The sequence below is a fragment of the Phaethon lepturus genome, unplaced genomic scaffold (assembly GCF_000687285.1).
Source record: "Phaethon lepturus isolate BGI_N335 unplaced genomic scaffold, ASM68728v1 scaffold6977, whole genome shotgun sequence".
Classification (NCBI taxonomy): domain Eukaryota; kingdom Metazoa; phylum Chordata; class Aves; order Phaethontiformes; family Phaethontidae; genus Phaethon; species Phaethon lepturus.
The window spans coordinates 1-14,852 of NW_010549706.1; the positions used below are offsets into that span (position 1 = coordinate 1).

The 14,852-nt window shown below is 39.3% G+C and overlaps 1 protein-coding gene across 1 annotated transcript; it reads left to right on the forward strand.

The window, feature by feature from the left end:
* The first annotated feature begins 1,506 nt into the window (after positions 1-1,506).
* Positions 1,507-12,207, forward strand: LOC104623289 (medium-chain specific acyl-CoA dehydrogenase, mitochondrial). The gene is made up of 11 exons (XM_010290337.1): positions 1,507-1,603; positions 2,423-2,520; positions 2,620-2,689; positions 4,403-4,503; positions 4,592-4,672; positions 5,467-5,597; positions 6,871-6,979; positions 7,866-8,006; positions 8,114-8,209; positions 8,894-9,142; positions 11,987-12,207. The coding sequence occupies exons 1-11, from the start codon at positions 1,507-1,509 to the stop codon at positions 12,056-12,058; spliced, it is 1,245 nt and encodes a 414-aa protein (XP_010288639.1). The 3' UTR covers positions 12,059-12,207.
* Positions 12,208-14,852: the final 2,645 nt, after the last annotated feature.

Below are 14,852 nucleotides of genomic sequence, written 5' to 3' on the forward strand. Positions count from 1 at the left end.
GGCCGCCAGGCCTGGGGGCGGCCCCCGGCGCCTGCTTCCCCGCACGGCCTCGGTGTTGCCTCTCCTGACGCGCACCGGGCTGCGCTGCCACGGGCATTTTTTAAGACGTGGTCTATAAAAGTTGTTCTCTGAAGTACTGACCTTCCTGCTAGGAATTAAGAATATTCTTTATGTAAGAAGAAGGTATGGAACCACCAATAATCTCCCAGCTTCCCACCAGGCGGTACGAAGGGTTCACGGCGCAGGCAGTACCGCGTTTACACCGGCCCTTTTCACGGTCTCCCCGTTTCCAGAGTCGCTCCTGAATTGGGGGAAAGGTGAAGGGCACTGGGTCAGGGCGGCCGGGCAGCCGCGTCCCTCGGGCAGCAGCAATGTCCCCTGGCGGGATGCAGCCGCCTGCCCAAAGCGTCGCTGTGACAGCGGCAGTCAGCGAAGGCAGCTCCACGCGACGCAGCTGGTCTCTCGCAGAGCGAAGGCGACGCTTCGGACACCGGTGGCTGGAGTTCAGCCCCCACCAAGAGATGCGCCGCTGTCGCGGTGGCATTCCCGACAGCGGCAGAGCTGGCGTAATCCTCCAAGGGAGCTGCACGAGGAGCTGGGTTTGAGCGTGGCTACTAGTGGCTTGTCACTGAATCCACCGAGCCAGATAGTAGGGGGGTTGCCGAAGCAGGCAGCTGGTCACCCAGATCCTTACGTGTTGTGAACCGTGGTCCTTCGTGCCACCTCCAGGTCTGAACCTCCCCTGTCCAATTCTCCCATTTGTCGGGGGGAGTGTCGGACTTTTTGAGAGTAACCTTCGGTGTTGTCCTTGCATACCCCTCTGGTATGAAAACCACAATAGGCTTAAGTTCTCTAGCACGAATTTGACAGCTGCTTTCATGGAAGGTACCACCTTTAGCGTTATTTTGAATTCAGGACTTTCTCTAGCCAAAACTTTTTGGTGGCAAAGCTATATATATAGACTGTATCATCCTTAAAAAAAAAAAAAGTCATTACAGTTACCTGGATTTTTTTTCAACCTCATCTTCTTTGCTGTTTCCAGATAAAGTATAAAATGTTTGTGAGGATAGAGGTCTCTCTAGATGTTTGTTGGTATTGTTTGATTGTTTTGTTTTTCTGTATAATGGTGGTAGCAGTTAGGTAAGAAAGCTTAGGCAAGAAGGTAAAACTTAGGTAAGACAGCAACATACCCTTTTGCAATGGCTGTGCCTTGTGAAAACTCCAGATAAGTAATATATTGCCTACTGGAAAATACAATCCTGAACTATTAATACATTCACTTAACACTTCAGTATTCAGTGCGTCTATGCCTAGCAGTGGTCTTCCTGCCTTTATTCACCTTTTAACTTTATAGACGTTTTCAGTATTCTCTGAAAATGCTTTTTTTTCACTGTGTTGATACCTATTGTTGCCTTCATTGTGCAGCCATGCTGCAGACAGGCCAGCAGCTTTATGAGACTTGAGCTGCAGAGGTCTTACACCTGATATTCTTTTTTTCTTTAGCAGATGCTCCGAACCATTGCAGGGCATGGATGGAGATCACGTTCTAGTAAACCTGCTCAAAATGTACATACAAGCAAACCTGGAGCTGGCTTTAGCTTTGGTAAGTATTTCAGTTTTTGAAAGAAATACAACAGTTAAGGACACATTGCAGAGTTAGGAAAAAAAAAAACCAAAACAACTGTATTACAGTTCAATATGAATTTACAATGAAGGTGTTTATTCTGAATAGATTTCTATTCTTTTTTAAAAACTATTTGAAAACCAAAATTACTTTCTTCTCCAACTCAGGAAAGCCAGGTAGATGTGTGATATTTCTGAGAGTTTCTTCTTTGTTTTAACTAATGTCTGTCTTGAGCTATTTTATTGCCAAAGTTGCCTTAGCTTTGAGTAACTATCTCACATTGGTTTTTAAAATCTTAAAATAACTGTATGTATTCTTAGTTGAACTTGATTATAAAGAAATTCATCCTCATCTTGGCATGTTATATATGTAAAAGTAAATCTAGTGGATCCTAAATGTTTGAAACTAAGTAACCAGAATGGTCAAATAAGGAACACCTGCCTCCATCTCCTCATTCATTTAATTAGCACAGCATGCTTCTCATTTCTTTTGGTAATACATTTTATGTTACATGGTACTTCCTACTCCGTTTTCAATATTTTGTGGATAATTTTGTCAGAAGTAAGTAAGTACATTCTAGGCATTCATTAGAGATCAGCAGAGGTTTTTTTTCTAGAGAGAAAGAGGAAGTTGAGCTGCTTTGGTTTCTGGAGAGGCCCAGGAAAGTGGGTCCTGGTGGTTTGAATTGTTCTGGAAGGAACTGAGACTTGTTTTTTTTCTTTTCTCATAGTCTGACAGCTGGCAAAATTAGAGTACAGAATTTGTGACTTTTTTTTTTTTACTTTCTTTTTTTAATAGAACTTACTGATGAACAGAAGGAGTTTCAAGCTACTGCTCGTAAATTTGCTGTGGAGGAAATTATTCCTGTTGCTGCACAATATGACAAAACTGGAGAGGTAAGTCTACCATGCAGTAGGTGAAAAAATAGATTTTTACCTTAACTTGCATAAAATCTAAAATGTTAATCAGAAGGTGATTCTGCCTGTTTATTTCAGTATCCTCTTCCGCTCATAAAACGAGCTTGGGAACTTGGTCTTATAAATTCACACATACCAGAAAGTTGCGGTAAGTAACCATTCTTTTTAACCTGTAAAATAAAACAAAGAAAAGGCCTTAGAGGAGATTTCTATTTGTAATTTTGGATTCTGTATAAAATGAACAGTTGCATATTTGAATACTCTAAATTTAATCAGTAGGCAGGTTGACACATACAGGTGATACTAGGGGTGGATGTTATCAGGCAACAAATTAGACAGATCACGATTTAGTAATTTATGACCAGATTTTCTACCATGATTACAACTGTCTAATGTTCCCCTGGTGCACTGTGTCAGCTGATGAGGCAGAGAAGTTAGGTCATATTTTGATCTAGTCTCTGATACAGGCTGAAGCAATTGAAGAGTTTGTTCCAGAAAGACAGTGTTCCAGTTTAGATGACATGCAGTACAGCAGTGCTTTGGCAGTGCTTAGGTATATGACTAACTGTGGAAAAAATGTTACATTTTAGATTTTCTTTTTTGCATTTATATTACCTGAAAAAGAAGTTGGAGAAATGTTTGTAGCAGACCCTATTTTATTTTTTTTAAGACTCACCAGAGAGTATATCTTGTATCAAAAATTTAATTAACAAGGTTAAGGAACAGAGACAAAAGAAGCAATTGTGAGGATCACATTTATTCAGCCACATATTCTAGGGAAACTCAAGGCTGAAACAGCTGGACTGTTGCAATGTGTAATCACTTGGCTATTAAATTAAAACTTACAAGTGACAAATTGGACACCGTTCCTTTACAAGGTCTCCAAGGGAGAGCTGCGAAAATACATACCAGTAAGACTGATATAGCGTGTATCATAGAATAGTTTGGGTTGGAAGGGACCTTTTAAGGCCATCTTGTCCAACCCCCCTGCAGTGAGCAGGGACATCTTCAACTAGATCAGGTGCTCAGAGCCCCGTCCAACCTTAATGTAAATTAAGAGCAAGTAAGATGAAGTACAAATAGAGTGGACACACATAAACCCGGTGTCCTAGGAAGGGTTTTTGTAAAAGGAAGTCATGGCTCAAAAAGTAATTGGAGTTCTCTCAAGTAGCTAAGAAGTGTGTGAACAAGGGATGCCTGCTTAGTATAAAATGCTTGAATTTGAAAAATCATTAGGTTTCATAGTGGAAAAATCATCAGCACAGTCTTGCTGGCACTTAGGCTATTTGGGATATCTATAAATTATCTGGAAAAGGATGTCAATTGTGAGATCGTAGAGTTTACTGATAATACTAAGTGATTCAGTACAGAAAAGATGAGGCTGGTGCAAACAGCTGTAGGAGAAGGTCATGACAGTTAGCTTCTGTCAGAAACAGATTACTGGGTTGGTTTTCTGGCTCATACGGACACTTTTTTTTTTTTTTTATTCCTAAGTGCTATGGTAGCTCAGGAGCCCCTGTGGCCCTTTCTCTGCTTCCTAAGAGCTCCTAAGGAAATTCTGAGATGTAAAGCAGTTGAAAGATCCTGGTGGTACATTCTTCCCTTTTTGTGCAACTTGGCCTACATCAAGCACATGATCACCTTGGAACCAAGAAATGTCAGTTTGAAGTCACCTGTTACTAATCTGCCAAAACTTTATTTAAAAAGCTTGCGTGGGACCATCTAATCACAGTGCACAATCCAATGTGCACGGGGGAATCTTTTTTTATAATCAGTTTTTGTAAATCACTAATATGTTCCACTTTAAACTCATTTTAGTCAACAAAATGTTTAAACTTGTAAAGTTTACTTTAAAATGTAGGTGGTCTTGGCCTTGGCAGTTTTGAAGCATGCCTTATTACAGAAGAGCTAGCTTATGGATGTACGGGGGTCCAAACTGCCATTGAGGCAAACTCCCTAGGGGTAAGTTCTGTCTTTTATTTTACCTCCTTTAAACTAGAGTCTATGCCTTTTGTAAAGATGGATTAATGGTCTAAACATTTTCTTGCAGCAAATGCCAGTAATCATTGCAGGAAATGAGCAGCAGCAGAAAAAATACTTAGGAAGAATGACAGAGGAACCAATGATGTGTGTAAGTATAGCTTAGGAACACTGTAGAATGTTCCTAATCATATTAATCAGTTTTGTTTGTTTGTTTAAAACACTGATATCTACTCACAACTTAGCCTGTTTTGGTTTTTAAACCAACGGTGGTATTTACTGAAAGACAAGGAATATTGAAGTAGATGTATTCAATAAGCAGAGAAGATACTACCTGGAAAGCCATCCTGAGTCACTTACTGAAAATTAACACCTTTTAATTCACTTTCAAGAGAAGGCATAGGAGTTTAAGAAAAAATGCAAGGTTTATATGAGCACAAACACAACTCAGGTGGGCATTAAACTTCATTTCTGAATTTTAAATATTGTCTGAGCAGTACTTGTATACATAGAAAGAAGTAAAGATTCATGTGCAATGCATTAAAATCTAAACTAAGCTTCATAAAATGAAGAGCACAGTTACCATAAAATGTTACTCTGTGGTCCTACTTTCAGATTTTAAAGATCCTCAGCTTTCATATCAGAGTTTGTGAAGCATAAGGAAGTGATGACCTATTAATTAAAAGTTACAGAATGGTTCTGTTTATCATTAAAAGACAACTTTAAGTATTATTATGGATTTATAAGGAAAATTAACCCTACATGTTTGGATTCTTGCTCAGACAGTTGTTGGGGGGGGGGTTTAATGTAATATTTTGAGGGTTTCCATGCAGTTCACACAAAACTTTTATAGATCAGTTTGGTGCACATAATTCTGCAATAATTTGTGGTTGCTTAAAGGTAGAACTTCTATTCATCAAGATTTTGCATTTTATTTTCTTTTAGGCTTACTGTGTAACAGAGCCTGGAGCAGGCTCTGATGTGGCTGGTATAAAAACAAAGGCTGAGAAGAAAGGAGATGAATATGTTATTAATGGCCAGAAGATGTGGATCACAAATGGTGGGAAAGCAAACTGGTGTGTTGACTTTTGACTCGCGTTACATTTTCTGTTATGCTGTTCTAAACTGAGGTGTGTTAGATACTAGTGTTAGTATCTAACTAATAAGTTAGATACTAACTAATCTAAGAGTTAGTAAGTATCTAACCCCTCAAGTTAGATACTAGTCTTTCTTTAAAGATCTGTTACAAATCTGAACGTTCACTATGTTTCACTTTAATCTGTGACCAGTTTATCAGGACAAGGTGTAAGAAAGCAGTCTCAGTGCTGTGCAATGCCTAAAAAGAAACTGAGTGATGACATGATGAGTCCATTCAAGAATTCCTCTCAGATTTTGCTGCTATCAAACAAAATTAATTCTGCTTTCTCTTCAAGGAAGGGCAGCAACAGTAAGACTTAACTTGCAAAGTACTCAAGGGGCTCGCATTACAAGCGACCTTGCTTTGTGGGTGTGGGCACCGAGATCAGTTGCTTCCGATTCTACTGGAAACAGTTCTCACTTTTACTGAAGATAGAAAAATTCTAGGGTTGTGGTGGTGCCTTTTATTTTCATACGGGAAGACATTTTCCAAGTGTCAAAGAACCCAGATTTTGCTGTGGTGTCTATGGAACATGCTTTACAATATAGATCTATTTTGTCATGTCTCACATAAGATGCTCATCCCCAACACATAAATTCTTTTTAATTCAAGAGGAAAAACTTCATACATTTGTGTATAAAGTTGAATTTTCTCGTTATTTATTTCCTTGTTCGAGGCAGAATCATGAAAGAGAATCTACCAGCTATCTTTTGATGTTACTAAACACCATAAATGTGATTTATAACTGTTTAATTTCTAACAGAAAAAAATTATTTACAACTTATACTTAGAAGAATAAAATTAAGATATTTGAAATCGAGAGGATAACACAACATTTTGCATGCAATACTGTATTTCCTAAGCAGGAATTTTATGTATGTGCTGTGAATAGGTTCCTTTTGTACTATTCATGAAGCTGATTGTAATACTAAGACTTAAAATACATGGAAAAGGTGAAGAACCTTTGCATGTTCATCTGAAGTAATTTTAGTTAAGTCTTGACTTTTGTGGTAGGAGAGGCACTGACACTTCTTCTCCCTCACTCCCTCCCAGTTTATTTTTGGAAGGGACAAGAAAACAGGGTTGTTAACTTATTGATAGATTTATTATATTGTACAAACACACATAAAAACATGTAACGTTACCTAAAGAAGTACCTGATCGTGAATTGTGAGGATAAACTGACTCCCCTCTTCTTTGTTTCACACTAGGTATTTTTTGCTAGCTCGTACCAATCCGGATCCAAAAGCTCCTGCAAGCAAAGCCTTTACTGGATTCATTGTGGAAGCAAATAGCCCTGGAATCCAAATTGGAAGAAAGGTGAACGGTGTTATCTTTGATGTGACAAGGCAGGCGTTACTATTCACTTCTAAACTAGTAATGCAACAAATTGCCGTTAAAGAAAAAAGACTGTTAAGCAACTGAACATTTTCATATGCCTGTACAATGATCTTTTCGTTTTCACAGCATATAGAAACTATTCATAAAACATAGTAATCATAATGTTATTAATTCACATAAGGAATTATTTGGAATGGTCTAAAGTAAGATGACTTTGCACAGCTGCAAAATAATCTTTGGGAACCGTTTAATTGATAAGTGCCAATAAATATGAAGTAGCATGCCTTGCAAGTGTAAGAAGCAAGGTGGACAACTTTAGCCACAAGCACCCACTGTGCTTTAATGTTAGCTACTCCTGCGCCAGGAACTGGCCTCGGAGATGCTGGTGCTAGTTCTCTTTTGGGGGGCACGGAGCAGAAGAAGGAAGAAAACAAAGAAAGTACTATTTGTAGTAGCAGGCACATTTGACATTGGGAAAGGAATTGGAGAACTTGAACATCTCGTTCGTTTGTTTGTTTGTTTGTTTGTAGTACAGCTGTGTTTTACTTCTGCCTGCATTTTAAGTTCTTTACTCTTTCCTCTCCCATCTCAAAGGATATAATTGAACTAGAAGAAGACAAATGAGTGATTAGAGCTACAGAATTAATTTCACATATGGAGAAAGTAAACTGCCCAGCTTTGACACATTAAGGGCATGCCGGTCTGTAAATGCAGAATTAGTATTTGTTGTGTATATGTTGATTTTTAGATAAAACTGAAGCGTTGCGGGGATAAGCTTTATGCTTTGAGTAAACTAAAGAATGAAAACATATTGTACTTTGGAAGAATCCAATTCAGTTGCACCTCTGTAAACTTCCCTTTTCAGGAAATGAATATGGGTCAGCGCTGCTCTGATACAAGAGGTATTGTCTTTGAAGATGTGAGAGTCCCAAAAGAAAATGTATTAATAGCTGAGGGAGCTGGCTTTAAAATCGCAATGGGAGCTTTTGATAAGACCAGACCACCTGTAAGTTACTTAAAATATACTTAAAATAAAATAAAAAAACAGAAATAAGTTACTTAAAAAATATAATAGAAATTTCTGGTTTTCATTCTGTGGTGTATTTAACTCAGGTAGCAGCTGGTGCTGTTGGGTTAGCAAAAAGAGCACTCGATGAAGCTACTAAATATGCTTTGGAGAGAAAAACCTTTGGGAAACCAATTGTTGAAGTAAGTTAAATACATCAAAATAAATACATCAAAAAGCTATGTTTTCATACCAGATACACTGCTAGTGAATTTTCAAGTTTGTTCCTTGATATTTAGGGGGTGTGATTTCTTATATCTCTGCCATTGCTTGGGTTTTCAAGTATATAGGTCAGCACTAAGTAAATCCAGCTATGCAGTAACTACTGGGATTCTTCAATAACTTATTGATGATAATAGTAAAATCACAAAGAAAACTCCGCCCAAACCCCTGAAATTCATGTACTCTCAGGACACACTTAAGTTCTTCAATTCTAATGAGCAGGTATTTTCAGGGAAGGTAAAAATCTCCCTGAGGTATGTGAAACAAGACTCACAGTATTAACACTAATAGACTACATTGCCAATCACAGTGCTTACCATGCTTACAGGAATATCAATAAACATGAAACTAAATACAGATCTCATAAAAAGTAAATGACAACATAATTCAATACTTAATTCCTGTGACTAAGTGGATTTTAGAATTAAAAACTCAAAAGTCTAATTTGACATTGAGTTATGAAAGCCTGATCCAAATTCTGTAGAACTCCTCAAGTACAATTTCCTGAGTGTGTTGAATTCACAAATTAAGACGACTATATTCTTCCTGGTTGTCAGAGAATTGTAAGCAGGCAATGTTAACCTAGTTTATGTCATCATTCGTAGCACCAAGCGGTGTCTTTCATGCTCGCTGAAATGGCAATGAAAGTGGAACTGGCTAGGATGGCTTACCAGAGAGCTGCGTGGGAAGTCGATGCTGGCCGCAGGAATACCTACTATGCTTCCATTGCAAAGGCGTTCGCTGGTGATGTTGCAAACCAAGTAGCTACGGATGCAGTGCAGATTTTTGGAGGAAATGGATTTAATACTGAATATCCTGTAGAAAAACTAATGAGAGATGCTAAAATCTACCAGGTGAGTAAAAGAGGGAATGTGATCTTTACAGTAATTCATATTTTTATGTAAAATAAACTAATGACTACTTATTTGAAATCGTGATGTACACATATGAAAAAGGTTTTGAGGATAAGAGCAATAATCCTTCCATTTAAAGAAAGGGCATTCAAATCGGGCAAATTCTTGCATACAAAACTCATTGCATTAGATCAACAACTTAACCTACATGAAAGAAATAAATTTAGTGGTGTGGTTTTGTTTTTCTGATGTGGTAATAACTCTGAAATTCCTGGACTCTTCATTTTGAAGCTTTTGAACTCTTAGAAAAAAAAAACACTGTAGAAAACACAGGTCAAAATACCAGTGCTTGCTTTGATATTCTGTAAGTAGAGGTGGTTTCTGTATAATGCTGTCCTCTTCATCGCCTCTTGCTGTGCTCTAAACCTTCTCTCTGCAACTTTGGTATCATAAGCTGGGCAGATTACTTCAGTTAAGATATCACCAGCACTGAGTATCATGGATTAATTATCTTGCGTATGTTGTATTAACAGAAGTGTGGCACAACCTGGAGTGATCAGCCTTTTTTAACCACCACTCCTGCCCATCCCCCTGGCTCATATTTACTCATGTTTAGCCTATAGTGACCCGTAATCCCCAGATCTTTTTCTGCAGTATTATTACTAAGAAATAATTCCATGGCATAATTCTTCTCGTAGCATATACTATGCTACAGTTCTTTATTCAGCAAGAATGATTTAATTATGTGTAGGAAAACCAGTAATCTTTATCTTTTCACCTCTTTCTGACATTAATAATGACTAGATAAAACATATCAAAATAGATGATACCAAGAAGTGCATGTGGACCATGATCTGTAAGGTTAGTTATAGCAGCTGTCATTCTTAAGATTCTAGGTTGAAATTTCTCTTACTTTTCATTTTAAAGTCAGCTGCATTCTCACTAGCCAAGATTTTTTCTCTAAGGATAGAAAACTGCGGCTTCGGGATCTGAAGGTCCTTAGTACTAATTGCACTTGTGCAAGTGAGGAAATGAATGAGGAATTGAACTTTGTTATGATTGGGCTTTTTTCCTGTCAGGTTCCATGTGTTTCTAGAGAAAGGGTGGGAGTGCTAGAAGTTCATTTGAAAGTTGAGACTGATTTTACAGGATCGCAGTTATTTAGATTTTCCATTATGCTGATGCATCACGAATGCATGGCTAGCCTATTATTTTTTAAACTGTTCAAATTAATCAGATTTAGTATAACATTTTTTTTGTGTTTTTCTGCTCCCTTTCATCCCCAAAAGAATACAGGAAAGGCTTTTCTCTTTACAGTTACTTCATCCAAGTCTCTTGATTACACTCGTCTGTATTACTGCCCAATTCCAGATGGCATGCTTTTGACCATATGTTTCATGTACAGAAACTTTGTTTTCCACCTGTTCTTTTCTTCCACATATTTGATATTTCTCAATCTGACACAATTCTGCTACTGTGTTTACTGGTGACATTCTTAGATGTCCACGCTTTGCTCTGTGTTTCTGTCTGGCAACAAACCTAGACCACTGTGATAGACACTCCTAACTTAAGTTTCTCAAATGCAGAAAACTTGCCTTTAATTGTCAATGATTCTTGAAACTGCTCCCATTGACTTACAAACCAAAACCTTTCTCGTCGTTACTTAAGACGACTGTTGATTTTGATGTCTTTATTCTTCAGTTTCACGTCTGCCTTCATCAGCAAGTAGTTTAGTGCAGCAGGAGCAGATCAGCAGATGGCAGGAAGAGCTGCTGAGGCCCCTGCACCCACTGTACGCCGTGTGGGGAGGCCGAGTTCACAGCAGGGCTGTTTGGACTGCTCATCCCCACTACGCATGTCGTTGTAAGGGTCCAGCTACAGGCTTGGACCATTATGTCTTCCTTAGGGTTTGGAGGGTACTGGGTGCATGCGGAGAGGAGAGCTTCCAATTCAGTTTACTCCAGAGGGCACTGAGTATTCACAAAGCAAAATCTGCTCGATGAGCTGGGCCGGTATGGGGCTAGCAGCAGCCAGAGAATTCACTTGGAGAATGAACAGTTTCCTCTGAACCGAAACACTAATGCTTTTATTTTTTAAAAGCTTTACAAAGTTCTTGGGAAGATTATCCCTATTTTATGACTACAGAGAAAGTGAATTTGCATGCCTTTGAGCAATTTGCCAAAGCAAGTTTTGCCGGAACGGGGGGCTGAAACATTTAAACCCCTAAACTATGTTGCCCTCGAATCCCGTTGCACTGTACCTGTGCAGTACATGGCCTTCTTTCTGCATTAGACCTACATATGCGTTTTCTTGGGTATCTCTGACAGTAAGACAAATAGAACAGAGGGAGGATGCAGAATGTTTCTAGGGGGAAATGTAAGAATACATGGTTAAAAAAAAAAAAAAAGAAAAATTAAATACCGTGTTGAAGAGACTACTAGTTAAGAGGGAGTGGTGGAAATAAATGGATGAAAAGGAACAAAAGGCTAGTCAAAGCACACAGGTCACCTCCTCCCTTCCACCCACCGTTTTAAAACCTACTTTGTAAAACCTAAATTATGTATTTTCTTCCCCAGATAAGATATTTTCCCCATCCTTCTTCACCCACTATGTCTGTTAATTTCATGAGAACCTTGTTGAGTTTTGATAAGAGCATCTGAAAGAACACGACTGTTTCTCAATATCTTGTATGGGATTTACTGCGTTTAGCCCACTCCAGTTACTTAAGTCACACTGGAATTTTTTCAGTTTTCTCTGTCTTTCTGCACATCCTAATCCACACTGGATTAGTGTTGTGAAGGTTTACAAGCGATCAGCTAACATTATTTTAATTCTTCTTTTCAGATTTATGAGGGAACTGCTCAGATTCAAAGGATGATCATAGCTCGTGAACATGTTGGCAAATACAAGGCTTAAAGAAATGTATCAAGCACTTCTGGCACTGCTGTGGTGTTCTGTGTTCTCATGGAAGAGGATTTTAGTGCATTTCTTAATACAATTAGATAGGTGTGGAAAAAACCCCTTTTCCTTCAAAATCTTTTACTTGCATACATGATTAAGCACTGCCTATGTACTCCCCATCCATCCTCTCACTTCATTCCTTCTGACTAACAAACTTTGTGTTTTCTAAACATTTCTGAATCCCAAAGTGATTGTTTGTTATCTTTCCCACTCGCTCGCTTTCACTCAAATCTTTGGCTTTTGGTGGGAGAAGAGGTAAACACCTTGCCTGTACAATTTCTATGGTCAAAAAAGTGAACAAAATTCAGGGTTTGTTTTTCTTTTTTGTCTGTGAAGGCATTCAGCATGTAACAAGGAATTGGATTTTAAGTGTTTCTGTATTGATTACAATGATACAGATTTGCTCCCGCTGTTTTATCACTGGAGTTTGGGTGGATATCAAATTAATAAATCTCAGGGAAATTTAAAAAAGCTATTCTGCTTCCTCAGGAATACCATGTTGCAGTACATAGTCTCTAGATCACCACTTGCTAATATGCTAACACTGTGGTTTCGCAGCCTTTAGAAACTTGCATCTTTTAAAAAAATTTGAAAGTGAATACATACTGACTTCTGGACCTTTCAGAAACAGAGTTGCATCAGTTACAACACAGCTGTTATTCTTCTCAAACAGTGGCTGGATTACTACTTGCAGATTATATATATTTTACATGCATCCATGACTCAGTATGAACAAAAACTAGGTTTCGTTTCATAGGGCTTCTTTTCAGTGACTTAACCATCTTATTCACCTGAATCCAGCAGAGACAGACATTGTCATTCACTGCATTCATCTCTGTGCCTCAAAGAAATCCATAACATTTATGAAGAAACTACTTGTTTTCTTGCACCTTAAGCAAGACTTCTTTATCAATGAATGTTAAGTACAGCTCTTGAGAAATACAGGTATGTGTTTTTATCATAATGGGGAAAAAAGTAGTATGGTCATTCAATTTTAAACATGTTTTCATATTAACTGATCCCATGTGAAAGAACCTGTAGGAAATTGCCTTATTTTCAATGCTGTTCTAAACTTGGATATTGCCCCAAAAGCACAAATACAGTAAGGGGCAAGAAATGAGAACCTCACGACACAATGTTTTTTCACTGTAAAATTGGATGATCAAAATATTACTTCTGAGAGTCATTGCTGCAGTCTAATAAAAAGCTATTTATAAGCAGAGAGGTGTGGTTGCTTTTATTTACTTCGCTTGTCAGGTCATTTAAATTGTATTTCAGTTAAGTTGTCCACTGTCTGAAGTAGGTTACAGCTGTGCTGCAGTTCTCACTACGCCACAGCTCCCAGCAGCTGAACAGCCCTCCCAGCTCAGCGTTGGCAAGGCCTGTGTTGCTGCTGTCTGCACGTGTGTCTGTCTTAAACATTTAGATACTATCCAGTAGTAACAGAAAATCAGCTTCAGTGAGCATGGCCTCTTTCACTACTCCACTTCCTAAGCAAGTAAATATTCAGTTAGGATGACTCAAGTGAAAGTGTGTAGCTTTTCCTGGAGAATGACTTGCAGAATCACATTTATTTCAAATCCACTAATTTAAACCCATTATTCCTTTCGATCAGTATATATACTTAACTGTATCTGCAGCAAGAACAGCTGAGGAGGAATTTTTTGAGATTTTTTTTAACCTTGGATAGGCTCTTCTTTCAGCACTGGCACAATGCACCTTCCCCAGACTTCCTGGGGAAATCACTCTGCACTGGAGTGCTGTGTCTAGTGCTGGGATCCCCATGTCCAAGGCATGGACGTACTGGAGAGAGTCCGGGGATGGGCCACAACGATGGCGAACACTCTGGAGCATGAGGCTGAGACAGCTGGGACTGTTCAGCTTGTTGAAGGCTCAGGAGGTTCTTCTCAATGTGCATGAACACCTCATGGGATGGGAAGCAGAAGGAGCCAGGCACTCCTCAGTACTGCCCACCGACAGGGCAAGAGGCAATAGGCACAAATTAAAACACATGAAATCCCACCTGAACACAAGATAACATACTTTTTTACTGTGAGGATGGGTTAAACACCGGCACAGAGCTCAGATAGGCTGTGGAGTCTCCAGCCTTGGAGACAGTCAAAACCCAACTGCACACGTTCCAAGGACACTGGCTCTGGGTGGCCCTGCTGGAGGAGGGGGCCTGGACTAGATGAGCTCCAGAGGTCCCTTCCCACCTGAACCCTCCTGTGAATTCACTTGCAGCTGTTCACCAAAACACCTTTGCTTCACTACGGTCCCGGTCACCCACTACTGAATGTAGCGGTGCGAATCCCATCCCCAGGTATGAAGTCTGCATTGCTTAATGAATCATAGAATCGTAGAATGGTTTGGGTTGGAAGGTACCTTTCAAGGCCATCTAGTCCAACCCCCATGCAATGAGCAGGGACATCTTCAACCAGGGCAGGTTGCTCAGAGCCCCGTCCAACCTGACCTGGAATATTCGCAGGGATGGGGCATCGACCACCTCTCTGGGCAACCTGGGCCAGGGTTTCACCACCCTCAGTGTGAAAAATTTTCTCCTTAGATCTAGTCTGAATCTGCCCTCTTTTAGTTTAAAACCACTACCCCCGTCCTTAATGGCTATAAGCCGCCATCTTATTTACCTGCGGGAAGATCAATACTGCGACATGCTGGACAAGCACTTGCTGTATTTAAAAAAGTACCCACCCACTCCCACCAAAATCCGTCAAAAAACCCAAAGCACCGC